The sequence below is a fragment of the Thalassophryne amazonica genome, unplaced genomic scaffold (assembly GCF_902500255.1).
Source record: "Thalassophryne amazonica unplaced genomic scaffold, fThaAma1.1, whole genome shotgun sequence".
In the NCBI taxonomy this organism is placed as follows: Eukaryota; Metazoa; Chordata; class Actinopteri; order Batrachoidiformes; family Batrachoididae; genus Thalassophryne; species Thalassophryne amazonica.
In genome coordinates this window covers 1-21,285 of record NW_022986391.1, presented here as the reverse complement: position 1 = coordinate 21,285, position 21,285 = coordinate 1, and the positions used below count along the sequence as shown (strand labels likewise).

Below are 21,285 nucleotides of genomic sequence, written 5' to 3'. Positions count from 1 at the left end.
GGCAAATTGTAACCTCTTCTGCACGTCTTTTATTTAACAGAGGGACTTTTTGGGGGATTCTTGCAAATAAATTAGCTTCACACAGGCGTCTTCTAACTGTCACAGCACTTACAGGTAACTCCAGACTGTCTTTGATCATCCTGGAGCTCATCAATGGCTAAGCCTTTGCCGTTCTGGTTATTCTTCTATCCATTTTGATGGTTGTTTTCTGTTTTCTTCCACATGTCTCTGGTTTTTGTGTCCATTTTAATGCATTGGAGATCATTGTAGATGAACAGCCTATAATTTTTTGCACCTGCGTATAAGTTTTCCCCTCTCCAATCAACTTTTTAATCAAACTACGCTGTTCTTCTGAACAATGTCTTGAATGTCCCATTTTCCTCAGGCTTTCAAAGAGAAAAGCATGTTCAACAGGTGCTGGCTTCATCCTTAAACAGGGGACACCTGATTCAGACCTGTTTGTTCCACAAAATTGACGAACTCACTGACTGAATGCCACACTACCATTATTGTGAACACCCCTTTTCTACTTTTTTTTTTTACTAATAGCCCAATTTCATAGCCTTAAGAGTGTGCATATCATGAATGCTTGGTCTTGTTGGATTTGTGAGAATCTACTGGTACCTTGTTTCCCATGTAACAATAAGAAATATACTCAAAACCTGGATTAATCTTTAGTCACATAGCACTACTATATATATATATATCTTGGGACACAGACCTTGGACAAGTTCAAAGATGGCCAACATTGACCTATTTTAAGAGATTACAAAATCTCATTGTATTTTTTTTTTGAGTGGCGGGGGTGACAGCCAATCAGAGCACAGCTGCACTGTGACATCAGTAGCTGGTCTCTCCAAAACCGCTGTGTGTGTTTATATATATTGTTTCTCACATATTATGTAAAAGCTAGTGAGAAATAAACACTTCTAAAACTGAAAATGCTGTTTCTGTAACCTGATAACACTTCTGGAAGGATTAACAAGACATTTTACGGACGTCAGTGTGCAAGCAGGCTAACTTCCGCTAACCTCTACTTTTGTCAAAAGCTCAAACAAATATTGTTTATGACTGATAGAGGGGTTTTATTACATATGTACAAATTGTAATTAAGACAATATGATAATTATGTGTGTACACACACACACACATATATATATTTATTAGCATTGCGTTATATTTTTAGTTGCCATCAGATGCCACGGGGAAGCTGCAGAAGGTCACAATCATTACTGAGAAACAGATGCATGGGCGTGGTCACGTGGTGGGCGTGGCAAGCTGTCATCAGGAACAAAATAAACTGTCAACACAAAAGAATCCTGACAGATTAGCTGGATCAGGATCTGCTTTTTAGTTTATTTGCAGCTTGAATGTTGCAAAGTTGCCAAGAATGATTTGCGTGGAGCCTGTTTTCAGTGTCTTGTTGTCGTCTGGTTTCTAAAAGGTGCCTGAAGCCAGAAACATATGACAGACAGACAAGGTGACAACACGTGAACTCGCATGCTTGACTCATTTCGTCTTCATAAAGTCTTTATGCAGCGTTTCCAAAAACCGGACAAGTACAAGCAACATTTCCTTCATGGTGTACAAAGATTCAAGACAAGACCACAGACTGGTTCTGTGCTTCAAGGAAAACGAAGGAAACACCGGGGGTCCTGGATGGCAGCCATGCAGAAAGAGAACTGGTCCATTGCAAACTCTCCAACTTAACCATCTATCTGCTGCAGCTGGATGAAGCGCGGGCTTGTACTCGTTCTTTTCCAGTCTCTGGGGTCCTCAACACTGAGACACTTGCATGCTGAATTATGTCCAGAGAAACACACCACATGGACAAAATGTTGTTGCTGATGTTCCCTCAGTCAGTGATCAGGTACATGTGTATGTAAAAGTTTGGACACCTCTAATAATTTTCATGATTTTCCTTTATAAATCATTGGTTGTTTGGATCAGAAATTTCAGTTAAATATATCATATAGCAGACTGATATTTGAGAAGTGAAATGAAGTTTCTAGTATTTACAGAAAGTGTACAATTACTTAAACAAAATTTGGCAGGTGCATAAATTTGGGCACCCTTGTCATTTTGATTTGAAAACATTTAGCACTAATTTTTGGAACACAAAATTGGTTTGGTAAGCTCACTGACCCTTGACCTCCTTACACAAGTGAATCCAATCATCAGAAAGGGTATTTAAGGTGGCCATTTGCAAATGTTTCCCCTCTTTGCATCTCTTCTGAGTAGGAACATGGGAGCCTCTAAACAACTCTCAAATGACCTGAAAACAAAGATTGTTCAACATCATGGCTTAGGGGAAGGATACAAAAAGCTATCTCAGAGATTTCAGCTGTCAGTTTCCACTGTGAGGAACATAGTGAGGAAATAGAAGACCACAGGCACAGTACTAGTTAAGACCCAAAGTGGCAGGCCAAGAAAAATCTCAGATAAACTGAAGGACGGTGAGTAGTCATAGTCAACCCACAGACCTGCTCCAAAGACCTACAACATGATCTTGCTGCAGATGGTGTCTGTGCATCATTCAACTATACAGCGCACTTTGCACAAAGAGATGCTGTGTGATGTTGTAATGCAGAGGAAGCTTTTTCTGCATACATGCCACAAACAGAGTCTCTTGAGGTATGCTAAAGCACATTTGGACAACATTTTGGAATAAGGTGCTGTGGACTGATGAAACTAAAATTGAGTTATTTGGACATAAGTGCGGTATGCATGGCTGAAAAAGAACACAGCATTCCAAGAAAAACACTTTCTACCTACAGTAAAATTTGGAGGTGTTTCCATCATGCTGTGGGGCTGTGTGGCCAGTGCAGGTACTGGGAAAAGTTGAGGGTCACATGGATTCCTGTCAATATCAGCAGATTCTTGAGAACAATGTTCATGAATCAGTGACAAAGTTGAAGTTGCGCTGGGGCTGGATCTTCCAACAAGACAACAACCCTAAACACTGCTCAAAATCTACTAAGGCATTCATGCAGAGGAACAAGTACAATGTTCTGGAATGACCATCTCAGTCCCTAGACCTGAATATTATTGAAAATCTGTGGTGTGATGTTAAGTGGGCTGTTCATGCTCGGAAACCAACAAACCTGAGATGTTTTGTAAAGAAGAATGGTCCAAAATACCTTCAACCAGAATCCAGACTCTCATTGGAAGCTATAGGAAGCATTTAGAGGCTGTTATTTCTGCAAGCGGAGGATCTACTAAATATTGATGTATTTTTTCCTGTTACGGTGCCCAAATTTATGCACCTGCCTAATTATGTTTAAAGAATTATTGAACACTTTCTGTAAATCCTAAAAACTTCATTTCACTTCTCAAATATCAGTGTTTTTCTGCTATATGATATATTTAACTGAAATTTCTGATCCAGACAACCAATGATTTATAAATGAAAATCATGGAAATCATCAGGGGGGCCCAAACTTTTATACATTGTACTTTGATCCAAAGCGATACTCAAGGATCCTCCAAAGACACCTGGTACGAAAGACTTCCAGTTGTCTCCTAAGTCAAGATTCTGAATCTGACTTAGGAGACACATTCGGGGGAGGTGATGGTCTAGTGGTTAAGGCGTTGGGCTTGAGACCAGAAGATCCTCGGTTCAAATCCAGACTGGAAAATCACTAAGGGTCCTTGGGCAAGGTCTTTAATCCCCTAGTTGTTCCCGGTGTGTCGTGAGCGCCTTGTATAGCAGCACCCTCACATCGGGGTGAATGTGAAGCATTATTTGTAAAGCGCTTTGAGTGTCTGATGCAGATGGAAAAGCGCTATATAAATGCAGTCCATTTAGAACCACAAATTCAATTTTTTTTTAACTTTGTTAAAGCTCAGTCTGCAGTGCAGAAAGGGTCAGCACGTTAACACCCACAGAGTGCTGCGTCTGTTTGATTGGACCACTTGCAAAACAAAAACTATGTGCTTTTTTAATTAGTTTGTTTTTTAATTAAAACTATGGCCAGATACTTATTGATCCAGATGGACACAGAACAGTCAGAACTGATCCATAAATCTCTGCTGTGGTCTCCAATTTAATCCTGTAAAAACTTCAGTTACAATCAAAGGCAGTCGATGGAGGGATGCGTGGTTGAGCGGTTAGAGCAAATGACTGTGCTGCAAAAGGTCACTGGTTTGAATCCCACTGCAAAACTCATTGATCAACCAAGCAGCAAATGGGGACGTAAGCCTCTTTGGAGTTGGGAGCAGTGCAGGAGACAGGTACAACCAGCCACACCTAGGAAACGGTGGGACTAACCTTCACCGCCTGTACGGCCATCAGGCTACAGGACGCACATTAGGAAATTAAAAGCTGACAGAGGAGCTGACTGTTTTACTTCAGAGGCTTTGTCCCACATGCTTTTTGTGCTCCTCAGATGGTAAGGGGTTAACGTAAGAAGTGTGAGCGCTGATATCTGCAGGAATGCTGCAGCCTCGGCTGGAGTCGTGTCAGTGTGACATCAGCTCAGAGGAATGCTGAAGCTCCCGACACCAAACCTTATCAGATCTGAGTGTGAAACTGACGAGCTGCTGCAAGGCCACAAACACAGACCGCGGCCACGTCCAGAACGGGCGGAACCGACCGCACCAGGCAGGCGGGCCTTCATTAATGAAGCATGCAGGTGTGAGCGGGTTCACGTGGGAGTGCTGACCAGCAGCACTGCAGGGACACGCCCCCTGCCACGCCCTGCTCAAACAAATTGGCTTCAACTTATCCCAGCATGCAGAGGGTGAGGCAAAGAAAGAAACTAACATGTGACACCTATTTAAACTTTTCGAGTAGGCAGCACTTGTAAAATATACTCACCGGCTTCAGCTTTTTTTTTAATATATCAATTAAATCAACTCCAAACAATAAAGTTTCTCTTTTTTTTAAATTAAGACAGTTAAAACGTTTAAATAAGCTACAACATGATCCAAATTAAAAGTCTTAAGTAACAAGTGATGATTTAGTTATGATATATACTAATGTTGGAATCGGGTTATTTTCCACTCAAATCAAAGATAAGGTTCTTGTTTAAATTAATTAGCTATAAATGGTATAATTTGCTGAAGAGAACCACTGAAGAAAACAGCAGCAGAAACGTCGTGACGCACTTTCCTAACAAACGTGCACAGTGTGCATGTAGGATGACTGCGACTTTCCAAATCCTGAGTTTGTAAATGTGACTTAACAGCAGAGCTGCAGAAAGGAAGGAAGCTGACGTCATAAAGTCCAGATGCCATTGAAGATATAACCGCCTGATTTCAAAATGAATAGAAAAATACTTTAAAAAGTTGAGAAATCAAAGCAGAAACACAAATTCAGGCAGCAACTCCTTCCAGAATAAAATCCACAATCTGAGATTGAAACGGCTTCAGCTTCCATTTAAGGTGCAACACTGCCACCATGTGGATGCTATCATCACTGCACCTGATGGAGATGAATTGCAAACGGTCAACACTCAAATTACACCAATACCTAAAGAAATACACCCAGGTTCTTCATGTTGAGTTTTCTGCAGTGACACAATGAAAACATTCACCTGATCTGGATTTAATTAGCCTCAAATTAAAGCTAAAATGCTCAAACAGCTAAAGTCACACAAACCTGTCTAAAATGTATGTGAACCTGACTGCACCCAAAGGAAAAATAAACTTTTTCTCCCATCAGAGAGTGAGGTCAAAGGTCAGCATACGTACCTGTGTGCAGTTTGATGGAGAAGCTTTTTAAAAACTGCAACAACAACAAAAACAACAACAGAGGCAGCAGTAACATGAAAAGAAATGACTGATTAGCACTTTATTTTATCAGGGAACCACAAGTACTTTAAAAGGTTATACAGCGCTGTACACCGGGAGAAGCAGCAGCAACTCCTCTCCCTTAAATACAAGTCATACAATGTTCTATAATCTCAGAATGATACAATAAAAGCTTGTGTAACTGGTCCTGCAGCCTTCCTGATATGTCAATATCATCTTATGTCGGGACTGTTTGGTTTTCCCAAAAAAAGGAAAATAAAGTTATGATGAAAAAGAGTATGACAGGCAGAAACTGCCAGGCTGTAATCGTATGACTCCCAGGTCACTTACACGGGGTGGGGGTGGGGGTGGGGGGGGGTGTGTGTGTGTTTGGGAAACACAATTTCTTCATGTGAATGGCGAGAGGGCATCAGTTCATAGTCAGGAGTAGAGAAGCACAACTCCGCCTCCTCGACTCTTACTCCGCCCACTCATCCACCCCCACCGTAACTGAAGGCTCACTTCCATAACTGTGTGCTGAGAGTCTGACCCGGTCCGGCTGCAGCCCAACCCCCCATCGCTGACGCCGGCTGACCGAACGCCATCTGGCCCCCTGCACTGTTCAGAGTCAGCCCTGACATCTGCTGGTTGACCTGAGAACAGCAGGCAGAGCAACAGTTACACCATCACTGAAAACTGAGAAACATTAACTCATCACTACAATACACACACACACAGTACTTTTAATTTTTCATCTTTTCTCTCTTTTCTATGCAAGTACTTTATATTTCTTTTCTATTTCTGAGTGTGAACTTCTCAAAAAAAAAAAAAAAACCCTAATACTTTCTCATGGGATTAAAGTATTTCTGATTAAAGTAAAGCTGAAACAACCCATGTCTGAGTTTGATAACCTAATCAATAGCCACATGGAGCTCTTACAGGTTTAAAACCATGTAAAATAGTCTGATTTGTGATATTTTTCATCCAGATTTTAATGTTCAATGGGCAGATATGAAAAAGAATCCAAAAGGATAATTACAAAGGCTTCATATTGTGCCAAATCACTTTTGTGGTTTACAATAAAAATAAATATCTTACTTTGCAAATCTGACTTTGTTAGTGTTCACAGTGAAAAGAGTTAATTACTACTAGTAACTAAAAGTATATATATATATATTTTTTAATATCAGTAACATTACTCTCATTCCATGAATGAGCAGATGGCCCAGTTGTGATGAATCACCCCCCCCCCCCCCCCCCACCCAACAAAAATAAACAACAAACGCGCCCCTGTATAACGTATCTCAGTCCGGTCACATGGCATACAACGATTCCTGAACAAAGGAATAAAGCCACAAAGTCACAAATCGTTGAGAAAAGGTGGACGAATGAGCTCATGACTTTTCCCATCACCGAATAACCTGTGACTTGAGAGCGCAAACGTAATGAAAGAGGAACAAAATGAAACCGAAGCTAATGTTGATCTCCACACTTTAAACAAAATGCGCCTGGAGCCACTGCTGGAGCACTGTGTGTCTGCATCCCAGGACTCTGCATTGGGATGGAGCTCTGTAGCAACTAAGTCCTGGAGAAGCTGCAAAGAGAAGCGCGCGATCCGACCCACTGTGGAGATCTGTGCACAGTGTGCACGTCAGTGGATCCAACTGCTGTTGTTCCTCATTCAGAGCAACAGAGGGATCATCTCCATCATCAGAATCCTCACTGTCTGGTTCAGACCCCGATGATGCGCAGCACGCGCTGTCTTGCTACAATAAAAAAAAAAAGTGTTTGCTCAAGTTATAAGAAGCCTCATTTTGACAAAACAAAAACACCACCACACACACATGCTAAATACTCTACCAAAATAATACACACTCCAAATATTTCTCAAATCTCTCAAATACCAAACCTCACTGAATCATCCACAATATTCCTTCTGTCAAACAAATTACGTGGCTTGGGGATCACTGTTATTGACTTATGTAGTTTATTTTCCACCAGTGATGACAAATTCATGTTTTGTTTTTTACTTGTGTTGCTTCTGGCAGAGAGGGAAGGAAGTGCATCAGTGCGCACAGAGCGCGCCTCATCTAATCCATTAACAAGATGTTAAATCTATCATAAACATAATTTTACAGCAGCTTACAAAGAAGGAATGAACATGCAACTGTTTTACCAAGCCATTACAATAATTAATAATTACCTTTAAAGCTGTTCCAAAATATGCTCTCAACTTCATGGAGCAGGAGAGAGAGAGAGGGACAAAAAGGGTCCAGATGAAACAGTCCTCTGTGGCTCCAGAAGTGATTAGACGCGTTTTCAACATCCAAGCTCTGACAAAAAATGATTAATCAGCTACAAAATAATTATTTTATATACAGTGTCCACTGTCCAGTGCACAAAGCAGGGCTGAGCCGCTCCAAAAATAGCCTGTCTGGTCCTCGTAGTCACCAGGTGCTCGGTTAACGGGCTTTTAACAGCCTCGTCCTCACCACGCATGCCTCTAAAATCCTCGTTTGTCCTCATAGTACCTTATGCACAAACTGTCCCACGCTGTTGTTGCAAAATTTTGAACTTCTTGAAATCAGCACCACGCTCAGAGATGAGCCTCGTTAGCCGAATATTCTGCCTCTAAAAGCCTCCATTCTACCACAACTGTTGAATAACTGGACTTGTACCAAAAACAAACAAACAAAAACATACTGCATGGCTCATTACTCACTGTTCATTATTCAGTGGGACCAGGATTTAAGAAACTCCGCTTATTTGCGTCATGTGCGAAGTGTGCACCCACAAACAAAACCACATGAGGTGAGTGGGCTGTGATCAAACACACATGGTGTTCGCGACTTGTGATTGGTTAGCACATGTGTTTTCCACTGATGAACAAGAAGGAGTTATGTGTCTTCCCACCTCTGTCACCAGTGCCGGCCCTTCTCTGCAGCAGAGAAGGAAATGTTTTTTTTTGTTGTGTGGCATAAACACACAGCAAAAATTCAATACGTCAGACTTGTGAGGTTGAACGAAGTGTAAACAAAGCTGAACGAAATGCTAACGTTACAAAAACTAAGCAAACAATAAAAAAACGTCAAGAATTGCAGAAAAACGAAACACGGACGAATTGAGGTTTTCGGCGGCATCCTCTCAAATTTTTCAACAGTTTAAAAATCCCGACAAAGTGCCAGCTGCCGGAATGAAGCTGAGCAAAGGTTAAATAACGCCAAAGAAAGTAAATGAAAGTCCAGATTTCTTGTTTCGTTTGGGCTTCGTTGCCCTTCGTTAGTGCCGTGTGACCAGGCCATCACATTCTCACATTCACCGCTTGCTGTGAAAAACTGACACCACAATATGTTCAAAAACTCTGCCCAGTCACATCTGATCTGGTTTAGTGTGCTTTGAGAGAGTGGTGACATGATGAGTTGAAAAAAACAAAATCGGTCATGTGACTCCAGGTGCCATCTTGGATACAAAATAGTGTTCACTGTTAATGTGAATGTATGTAAATCCAGATATTTTATTTATTCGCTGAAAATGCCGGGTTGTTGTGCATTTGGAAGCACAAATAGACACAACAAGGGCTTCAAGATACACAGACTCCCTTCAGATCCGAACAGAAGAAACATTGGGGAAAATAAAGTCAGCAGTGTGGGATGGAAGCGACTTCATCATCACTCACCTAAACTGTCATCGTATAAACCAGATAGTCACTGGACAAAAAAGTCCAGATGTTTTTGTGTTGTTTTCCATGTAATAAGCACCATATGTATCAGATTTTGTACAACAGATTTTTTGCTCACATCGGATAAAATGTCTCGTCCGATCACAATGTATTTCCATTAAAAACCCCGAGCAGTCTGGATGTGCACAATAACAGAGGTACAAATTAAAGCTCAGCTCTGACACGCGCCAATTTGAGGAAAGTGGGACCAGAGTCATTTCTGTGATTAAAAGTCTGAGTGTTTGTTTATTTTTTTCCCACACTGTGTTCAGACTCGGACCCGCAGCCTGACGTGCACCTGTTAAATCAGACACAAAAGGCTGTGATTTGACACTTTGCTGCTTTCATTTCACTCATTCATATTTTAGGGTTAGTTTTTAACAGTGCACATGCTGATAAATGGATCAGAAAAGTTTGCACATTTACAGCACGAAGTCGGTAAAGGAGGAAAATGTTCAGCTTGTCTTTGATTTGGAGGTGATCATTGTAGAAAGAAAAGCTTGTTGAGGATCAAATTAATCCAGAATAAAGTGTAATCCAGAGACAGAACTTTAAAACTGTCACGTCATTATAAGACATGGAGTTACAGAACTGCAGCTGCATAAATCAGCCTTTAAATTAATTAAATAAATCATTAGAAATTGTAAATTTATGTTAATTTGATAGCTTAACTATTTTTTTATTTATTTTGATAGCACCTGTACATGGATGTGTTGATGTATGTGGTTACATGATTTTTAAAAAATGTTGAAACCATTAAAGGTTCATTCAGTAGTTCAACGCAGTTGGAACCAAAATGGCGCCATGCTCTTAGTTGACGCCACTCTCTCTATTAAGGCACTCCAATCTAGTTGTCTCCGTTCTTCCCCCTAGCGCCCAGACACAGTCTCTGCAGCTTCCAACCTTTTCTAAGTCACCGGTGATAAGGAGAAACAGCATTTGGTCACTCAGCTCATGCGTTCACTTTATAAACCAACTCAGGACCAAACACATAAGCAGAAAGTTTTCAGTTTTCCATGAAAATCTGCCTTAACTGGTGAAAAATTCAAATTAAGGAACACATCAATCTAACAAATTTAAAAACAATTTTAGGTCAGTTAAACTTCAGTTTCACTACATAATGTTCAAGCAATATAGAAGTGTTAAGTCTGTGTAAAGGATGTAAAAGTTAAATCTTTCATCTTTCACACCAGTGGAAACTGTTTGATATTTAGGATTTTATTAATTTTGCAAAATCTTTGCCATTTTTCTTAAATGATGTGATATTTTTTGAACAGCACTTTGTATTTGTAATGCAGTAAAGGCTTTTTTGACCTTTTCCCAGCAGAATCTAGCTGATTCCTGGCCTCAAAATAAAACAGAGTCTTTAGGAACAGCGAGAGGAAGCTGTGGCTGCAGCGTGCTGAAGGAGACACACAGGAAACACAGCCGAAAAAGTCACGCACAGGTCAGGTTGAATGTTCAAGACATGGAGTGCATTCAGCTGCACCACTGACATGATGAAGACTGACCACTTTGTGTGTTATTTATTACAGTCACGTGTTTGAATCGACCGGTTGAGTCAGAGTCAGGTTTCCACATTAAATGAAAATGAAGATTACAATAATAATGATAATAATAATAATAATGAGCTGACAAAGGGAGTGTGAGAATGCCGGCCGTACCTGAGCCATGTTCCACTGAGCCTGAGGTCCAGGTTGGATGGTGTACATGCCCTGAGCCGGCATCATGCCTGCAGGTATGGCTCCGCCCTGCGCACCCATCACCCTGGGGGCCATGCCCATCACACCGGTGCCGGGGGCATTTCCCATGAAGCCGTTGGGCATCGTCATCCCAACCATCATTCCCGCGCTGGGCCCCATCATGGCTGCCCCACTCTGAGCCATCATGGCACCCATGACAGTGGTGGGTGGCAAAGCCGCCCCCATACCAGGGAAAGCCTGATAGCCCGTAGTGGCCTGGACAGGAAACTGTATCTGGGACGGACCCATGAACATGCCGGCTGAGAGAGAAAGAAGACAAAACACAGGTCACGGTCTCAAACAAATATAATCCAATAAAGTGATGAAAGCGATTTCCTGCTCCTGTCAAGCCACAAAGAGCACGCTGCATTTTATCAGACTGCTCTTGAAGTGAGACAAAAATAAAAATACTGAGCAACCAAAGAAAAGCTGCATCTGAACATCATCAGCATGTTCTCACCGGCGGGGGGCTGCTGGGACATGGTGTTTGTGCCGTACAGGGACAGGATGGAGTCTTTGGACAGCGGCTTCTTCGCCGAGTCGTCCACCTTACTGCTCTCACCGTCACTGAACAAGTCGAGTTCTGCTTGGCCGGCCCCTGAACTGGCTCCGCCTCCTGTTACTGGAGCTTGTGTTGGTGTGCTGGCTGTGTGACTGGAGCTCACCTGAAACAAGTTCAAAGTTTTTGTGTTTAAAGAGAGCGAGAGAAAAAACTGCCTGAAGATGTCTAAATGTGTCCAATTTTAGTAAAATTAGTGGTTCGAAAGGTGGAGACCAGAGGATCCTCGGCCCATGGCAGGGCGACTTAAAATCTGAGTGACAGCTGCATAAAGACGTGCTTTGATTGGTTGTATTTATAGTAATTTATAATAAAGTTCACATTTAAACCGTTCAACATCAAACCCAAGTAACATTCTTTAGTCAGAATTTGATAATGTATCAGCAAACATAAATTGGTATTGTAATTTATTTATTTTTTTCACCATTCCATTCCCCCCCCCCAACACCACCACCAAAAAAAAAAAATAATAAAAAAAATCCATATAGGTCAGAGCAGTTTCCACAGAGGTGCAGGACTTGCAGGTGCAGGGAAAAGTGAGCCGACAGTGACAGGAGCAAAACTATAACTAATAATCCTTAGAATTCTAACAGGAGTCCTACACACCTTCTGTGCTTTGTTTTCTTGGAGGGGGGTCCAGAACTTATTCAAGGTTGTGACCATGACCTGCCCCCCCCACCCTGAATAGACCAAACAAAGAGTCCTGCACACAATGACTTCAGTTTTTGCAGTTGCAGAATCATAAACTTCTGCTTTGTTCATTCTTCAGTTCCCTCTGAGTTTCTGCCGCAGCCTTTACGGTCTTCTTACCGTGCGAGTGCTGCTGGACATTACCTGAGGAAATGCCGCTGTGGATGTGGAAGCAGGCAGGGGATTGGACACCATGGGGCCAAATATATCCAGGTCGTTGTTCTGGGATGTGCTTGTGCTACTGTCGTTACAGGACGCGGCTGCCGGTGCATCTGCAACATAAAAAAAACAAAACACACACACAGACCGGCTTTACGGGTGCTGAAGAAGCTCACACACAAAGAACAGCACCGGCCATTTTTACTGTAACACAGCACAGTCACACTAACAACTTATGAGTGATCCTCACATAACCTGGAGAGGGGGGAGGTGATGGTCTAGTGCTTAATCATTGGGCTTGAGACCAGAAGATCCTCTGTTCAAATCCCAGCCTGACTGGAAAATCACTAAGGGCCCTTGGGCAAGGTCTTTAATCCCCTATTGCTTCCGGTGTGTAGTAGACACCTTGTATGGCAGCAGCCTGACATCGGGGTGAATGTGAGGCATTATTGTAAAGCACTTTGAGCATCTGATGCAGATAGAAAGGCGCTATATAAATGCAGTCCATTTAACTAACATCAAAACCAGACGAAACCAATTATCAAATATATTTTAAATTGTGTACTTAAAATTCAGCCCAATCCTGAGCCAGACTGTAGAGATTCTCCTGCTATAATCAAAAATGGCTCATTTTGGACTTCGGTGACTTATGTCAAATAAGTTCACATCTGGACGTCTGCTTGTGCAGTTTTATTTGAGAAAGACATTCAGTGTTTGATGCGGGGAAGCAGAGTTTATACGTGGTTGCTGAGTGATAAAATCGATTTGAAGCAGGAACCACACTTACCAAGGCCTAAAAGGTTCACTGAGGGTTCTGAATTCTTAGCTGGACTGATTTTAGGAACCGGCCGAGAGTCTTCATTCTAAAGATAAATAAAAAGTCACAGGTCAGATAAGTCAAACACGTAAGAAGAAGAGACACCCGTGGAGCTTTTTAAAGTTTACCTTGCTGTAGGACGCCACCTTGTGGCCACTCTCTGAATCCTTCTCTTTCTTTGTATCTTTTGGCTAAAAACAACAAAATGGGTCAAACCCAGCAGTCATGAATTCCAGCTTCTCACTAAATATTTTCACGTGAGAATTAACCAGACGTTACGCACGCTGCTTCCGTTGGTCACATTCTTGCTGTAGTATTTTTTCTTCTCATATTTGTCCCTGATGAAAAATTCCACGGCTCTTGAGTATAAGTTAAGGCAGATACAGGCACAGTGAGGGCGTATGTTTGATAAGGAAGCATTCTGCCTGCTGGCAGTGAAGGATACTGGTCTGTTTGAGGTCTTCTGAAGCTTTCTGGAAGGTTGGCCTCATAAAGCTGCCGGGCCTTGGTGTTACCCATATCCTGTATACTCTGAAATCAGAAAGGTGTGGAGGGAAACAGAACAGATTCATCAGCACAATGAATGTGTCAAACTGAACTACAGAGCATCCAGAAAGTATTCACAGAGCTTCACTTTTCCCCACTTTGTGTTATATTACAGCCTTATTCCAAAACTGAGAAAATATCCTTTCCCCTCAAAATTCTACTCACAACATCCCATAATGTCAACATGAAAAAAGTGATGCCACAAGCTTGGTGCACCTATATTTGGGCAGTTTGATCCATTCCTCTTTGCAGCACCTCTCAAGCTCCATCAGGTTGGATGGGGAGCGTCGGTGCACAGACATTTTCAGATCTCTCCAGAGCTGTTCAGTCAGATTCAGGTCTGGGCTCTGGCTGGGCCACTCAAGGACTTTCACAGAGTTGTCCTGAAGCCACTCCTTTGATAGCTTGGCTGTGTGTTTAGGGTCATTGTCCTGCTGAAAGATGAACCGTCGCCCCAGTCTGAGGTCCAGAGCGCTCTGGAGCAGGTTTTCATCCAGGATGTCTCTGTACATTGCTGCATTCATCTTCCCCTCAATCCTGACTAGTCTCCCAGTTCCTGCTGCTGAAAAACATCCCCACAGCATGAGGCTGCCACCACCATGCTTCACTGTAGGGATGGTGCCTGGTTTCCTCCAAACATGACGCCAAAGAGTTCAATCTTTGTCACCTCCCGGACAAAGGCCCATCTCCCCCAATTGCTCAGTTTAGACTTCATGCTTGGTTTGTGCTCTGACTGTCAACTGTGGGACCTTATATTTAGACAGGTGTGTGTCTTTCTAAATCATGTTCAATTCAACTGAATTTACCCCAGGTGGACAACAATTAAGCTGTAGAAACATCTCAAGGATGATCAGTGAAAACAGGAGTCACCTGAGCTCAATTGTGAGCTTCAGGGCAAAGACTGAATACTTATGTACATGTGATTTCTTAGTTTTTATTTATTTTTAATAAATTCACAAAAATCACACACACACAAAAACTTTTTCACATTTTCGTCATTATGGGGTATTGTGAGTAGAATTTTGAGGAAAAAACACACTCATATTATATATATATATATATATATATATATATATATATATATATATATATATATATATATACACACACACACACACACACACATCTCATCTCTCTGGTAGTCCATCGCTTTGGATGATGACATCTGTGCAGACCCTCGGGGGGATGGATCCTCTGATGACTTCTCAACCAAAAGGCTGAAGCACACAGTTTTCCACACCTCCTGCACTGATGGGTTGATGTAACTGGGTTGGCCGATGCTGCTTTATGCCGCCTGTCCCTTGCAGCTTCTAAACGTTTCCTCCTCTCCTTTAGAGATGACAGCAATCCAGGCTGGTCGATCAGTGGCAGCTGCTTCAAACTCAGATGGCTGGATACTGCACCACTGAAGGTTTTTCTTTAGAAGGTCTTTGTACCTCAGTTTAGGTCTACCCCTCCGGCAGGAGCCCAACCTGAGCTCCCCGTACATCAGCTGCGTAGGGATACGTCTGTCATCCATCCTACTGACATGACCAGACCAATGTAACTGAGCCTTCAGTAGCAATGCCTCAATACTTGTTGAGTGGGCTCTATCCAGTACTTCCTGGTTGGTAATTTTTCCAGCAGATGTTCATGATTGTACGCAGTGACCTCATGTGGAATTTTTCTAGTTGCTTTATGTGGCAGCCATACAGAGTCCATGTTTCACATCCGTACAGGAGTGTAGGGATTACTACGGCCTTGTAGATTTTAAGCTTTGTGGACAGTCTGACTCCTCTGTACTGAAGAACCTTAACTCTCAATCTGCCCAATGCCTGACTGGCTTTCCAGATTCTGCATGTGATTTCTTTATCCAGCGATCCATCTGCTGAGACTATACGTCTAAGATATGTCAAGTGTTCCATATTTTGCAGTAAGACTGAGTCAATGGTGATATTAGGCGCAGGTAAAGTTGTATTTGGTGCAGGTTGCACTAACACCACAGTTTTTCCAAGGCTGATTGTTAGGCCAAAGGGTTCTGACGCTTCCGCAAAACGGTACAATGTGTCGTAGGTGATTTTCCATGTGTGCCACAAGAGCACAGTCATCAGCAAACAGAGCTTCTAGGATAAGTCTTTCCACAATCTTTGTTCAGGCTTGCAGGTGACGTAGATCAAAGACCGATCCGCCTGAGCGGTATTTGATATATATCCCGAGGTCAAGCTTTTTCACAGTGTGTAGAAGGACTTGTGTGAAGAACAAGTTGAATAGCACTGGTGCGAGTACACCTTGCTTCACACCTGTGGAGATATTGAAGGGGTTGGAGAAGTCCCCACCGACCAGAACCTGTGCTGTCATGTTGTCATGGAATAGCCTCACTAGTGTAATAAACTTCTGTGGGCATCCCAGTTTGGTGAGGATAGTCCACAGTGCGTCCCTGTTGATGCTGTCGAAAGCCTTGGTCAGATCGATAAACACAGCATAGAGGTCCATTCTCTGCTTGATGCACTTCTCCTGGACTTGATGCAGAGTGAACACCATGTCTGTGGTGCTACGACCTGGGCGAAACCCACATTGTGCCTCGGGGAGGTTGCTCTCAGACACGGTGCTGATCAATCTGTTAAGGAGGATGGGATTTTTCCAGTGATGGAGAGCAGAGATATTCCTCTGTAGTTACCACAATCTGATTTTGATCCTTTGTTTTTGTACAGTGCTACAACTGTGGCATCTCTGAAGTATGACGGCATGCATTCTTTTTCCCAGATCGTAGATAGGATATCATGGAAAGCTTGGAAAGCTGCTGTACCCAAGGACTTGTACAGTTCTGCTTGGATTCCGTCTTTTCCTGGCACTTTGCCATTGTTCATTTGTCTGATGGCAGTGTTCACTTCCTCCTCAAACGGTGGTAGGCCAAGGTTTTCCTGGATAGTCCTCTGTGGGAGTTGCGGCAGTGTTGACTTGTCAACTGAAGGAGGACGATTTAGGAGTTTGGTGAAATGCTCGTCCCACCTAGTCCATACAGACAGACATATGTAAAAGTTTGGGCCCCCCTGATAATTTTCATGATTTTCCTTTATAAATCATTGGTTGTCTGGATCAGAAATTTCAGTTAAATATATCATATGGCAGACAAACACACTTATATTTGAGAAGTGAAATGAAGTTTCCAGTATTTACAGAGTGTGCAATAAATATTTAAACAAAATTGGGCAGGTGCATACATTTGGGCACCCTTGTCATTTTATTGATTTGAATACATTTAGCACTAATTTTTGGAACACAAATTGGTTTGGTAAGCTCACTGACCCTTGACCTCCTTACAAAGGTGAATCCAATCATCAGAAAGGGTATTTAAGGTGGCCATTTGCAAATGTTTCCCCTCTTTGCATCTCTTCTAATGAGTAGGAACATGGGAGCCTCTAAACAACTCTCAAATGACCTGAAAACAAAGATTGTTCAACATCATGGCTTAGGGGAAGGATACAAAAAGCTATCTCAGAGATTTCAGCTGTCAGTTTCCACTGTGAGGAACATAGTGAGGAAATAGAAGACCACAGGCACAGTACTAGTTAAGGCCCAAAGTGGCAGGCCAAGAAAAATCTCAGATAAGCTTAAGTGAAGGATGGTGATAACAGTTAGTCAACCCACAGCCCTGCTCCAAAGACCTACAACATGATCTTGCTGCAGATAGTCTCTGTGCATCATTCAACTATACAGCGCACTTTGTACAAAGAGATGCTGTATCATGCTGTAATGCAGAGGAAGCCTTTTCTGCGTACACACCACAGAGTATCTTGAGGTATGTTAAAGCACATTTGGACAAGCCAGCTTCATTTTGGAATAAGGTGCTGTGGACTGATGAAACTAAAATTGAGTTATTTGGACATAAGGGGCGGTATGCATGGCTGAAAAAGAACACAGCATTCCAAGAAAAACGCTTGCTACCTACAGTAAAATTTGGAGGTGGTTCCATCATGCTGTGGGGCTGTGTGGCCAGTGCAGGTACTGGGAATCTTGTTAAAGTTGAGGGTCACATGGATTCCAGTCAATATCAGCAGATTCTTGAGAACAATATTCATGAATCAGTGACAAAGTTGAAGTTGCGCCGGGGCTGGATCTTTCAACAAGACAATGACCCTAAACACTGCTCAAAATCTACTAAGGCATTCATGCAGAGGAACAAGTACAACATTCTGGAATGACCATCTCAGTCCACAGACCTGAATATTATTGAAAATCTGTGGTGTGATGTTAAGTGGGCTGTCCGTGCTCGGAAACCAACAAACCTGAGATGTTTTATAAAGAAGAATGGTCCAAAATACCTTCAACCAGAATCCAGACTCTCATTGGAAGCTATAGGAAGCATTTAGAGGCTGTTATTTCTGCAAAAGGAGGATCTACTAAATATTGATGTATTTTTCTGTTGGGGTGCCCAAATTTATGCACCTGCCTAATTTTGTTTAAATAATTATTGCACACTTTCTGTAAATCCTATAAACTTCATTTCACTTCTCAAATATCACTGTGTTTGTCTGCTATATGATATATTTAACTGAATTGCTGATGCAGACAACCAATGATTTATAAAGGAAAATCATGGAAATCATCAGGGGGGCCCAAACGTTTACATACAACTGTCTATATATATATATATATATATATATATATATATATATACACACACACACACACACAGTAAAAGCCTCAGCTCAGGTGACGCAGGTGCACACTGATCCAAATCACTGGATCATTAACAGAGCGGTGAAAAACACTGAGCATTGAGGATACTGGACAAACCTGATGCACATTTGGTCAAGTCCTGCTAATAAAACTCCACTGGCCACATTCATTTACAGCACCATTTTAATATTTGAAATAACAACAACAACAACTATAATAATAGAAACAGTATTTATATACATGGACACAAGACAAAAAAGATTGACACCCATCACAACTGTCACAATCTGCAGGACGGTTGAATGAAAAAATAATTTTTAAAGATTTTATGTCCACGATTTAAATACTGCTGTTTATTAGCAGATGTCAAATAAATGTTTGATTTTTTAATAAAAATCACTTTGCTCTCTTGTGAAAAGGGCCAAATGTTTTTGGCAGTGGATATTTTGCCGGATACGACAAACACGCACCTCGCACTATTTGACTGGATCTCCTCGCTGATTGGCTAGTTCAAATGGCATCATGAAAGAGTTTATTTCAACATGGCGGTGCCCTGAGCAAAGTTGAACTGGATGATATTTTGCTGTATGGGCACTGGCAAAACGGCGGGTTGCGCTGTTTTGCTGGCTGTCTTAATTTAGTCATGACAGACTGAACGGAACGGCTGCAGTCGGGTGGGAACTTAAAGGCGATCAGAGTTTAAGATCTCCTTATTTCACATTCATGACAGTAGCTTGATATTGGTGATTTTCATTATTGAAAATTGGCATATTTTACCATTCATTATTTTCAGGGGTGGACTGATCGAAGGTTTTGCAGACACGACACAGAGAAAAAACAGGATAAACAAACGTGCCAACATGGACTTTGTATTTTCGTTTTTATTCTGTCTTGACTTTGCAGGTTTTGAAAATCACAATCTAAGAGATTATTTCTGTTTACCATGTGGCATTTTGAATATCTTACCATGTTAGCTACACAAAATGAGACCACTTAAGGCCAAAAAAAGACTGCAAAAATTATTTCCACCGCGTGATGAAAAGCACCGGTGGAAATAATTTCGGCACGACTATGCCACGTTTTTGAGCTCCTTTTAGCAATGGCACACAAAACAGCACAGAATCCTTCCGCCAGTTGATGATTTTCTGTTCCGATTCAAATGACTTTTATAGCACCCAAAATGGCCAATGGAAATAATTTCGGGCATGGCTAAACCACGTTTTGAGCTCCTTTTAGTGGTGGCACCCAAAACGGCATAGAATCCCTCTGCCAGCTGATGATTTTCTGTTCCAATTCAAAGGACTTTATGGCACCCCAAAATGGCCAGTGGAAATAATTTCGGGCATGGCTAAGCCACGTTTTTGAGCTCCTTTTAGTGGTGGCACCCAAAACGGCATAGAATCCCTCCGCCAGTTGATGATTTTCTGTTCCAATTCAAAGGGACTTTATGGCACCCCAAAATGGCCAGTGGAAATAATTTTGGGCACGGCTATGCCACGTTTTTGAGCTTCTTTTAGCATCCGAGAATCCCTCTACCAGTAGGTGATTTTCTGTTCCGATTCAAATGACTTTATGGCACCAAAACGGCATTAAAAGATGAATAATTAGCACCAACACTCAATGCTGAGGGCACTGCCATGTTGAAATAAACTCAATGACGTCATTTGAACTAGCCAATCAGCAAGGAGGTCCGGTCAAATAGCACTAGGTGCATGTTTGCCGTATCCGGCAAAATATCCACTTCGAATGTTTTTAATGACATTTTTTAGGGGGCGCTAATATAACTGTGTGTTACTGAAACTGTCTGCTGGCCCCATCATTCACAACAAATGTATTCAAAGTCACATTAAATTGCATTTCCATTTCCCAGAATGCCACAGATCAGCACTGGTTCAAACCATGAGTTTATACAGAGACATTTGGTGCAGTGGTAGAGGAGCAGGTTGCGCTAATGCTAAACATCCTTCACAGAACAAAACTGTGTCTTGTGAGAGCAAAGTTCTGTCAGAGTCCACTTAAATCAGCTGCGTGTTAAAGAAATAAACCTCATGAACCTTCCTGAACACCTCCCGGTAACGTGCAGAAAAACCGGATTGCATTCTGCAAACAGTACCTGGATTTGTTCTATGGTCCACTGGTCCAGGTTGACGGACTTGACTCTGGATACGTGCACGCCCAGGTTCCTGTGGATGCCAGCACACCGGATGCAGATGAACACTCCCAGATTCCAGGACGCCCACCGTGGACCTGGTACAGAAAGCAAGGTGGTTTTAGATTTGATACCAGGCATGATCGTATTTTGAATGCCGAATGCTTATCTTTATCTGTTCACCATTGACGTTTTTCTAAAAAAAATCTTTTGTGATTGCATCCGAGTTTAAGGTAAAACAAGGTGGCGATAGTTAAGAGATCAAATTGTTTTCCTGCTGAACAGATTATATTTCACTCACTAACCGTTGCTGCTCTTTTCTAATGCAACATCAAATTATCTTAAGACTTTAACATACTTTACTTAATTCAAAACAAGTTAAAATCTCAGGCCTGTAGCCAGGGTGAGAAATGGTGGGGGGGGGTTCTTTTTTTTTTGCTAAAGTGGACCTTCATTCACAGAATTTTTTTTTTAGGTCCAGGGATATCTGTCGTAGTGATGGATAACTTTAAT

General features: G+C 41.9%; 1 protein-coding gene across 1 annotated transcript; it reads right to left on the bottom strand.

Annotated features, from left to right (window-relative positions):
- Window positions 1-5,768: 5,768 nt before the first annotated feature.
- Window positions 5,769-20,913, bottom strand: LOC117506158 (stromal membrane-associated protein 1-like). The gene is made up of 9 exons (XM_034165660.1): window positions 20,737-20,913; window positions 13,864-13,949; window positions 13,702-13,777; window positions 13,547-13,609; window positions 13,389-13,464; window positions 12,587-12,714; window positions 11,654-11,858; window positions 11,116-11,453; window positions 5,769-6,386 (listed from the first exon to the last, which is right to left on the bottom strand). Exons 1-9 carry the CDS (start codon window positions 20,911-20,913, stop codon window positions 6,252-6,254), a joined length of 1,284 nt encoding a protein of 427 aa, XP_034021551.1. The 3' UTR covers window positions 5,769-6,251.
- Window positions 20,914-21,285: the final 372 nt, after the last annotated feature.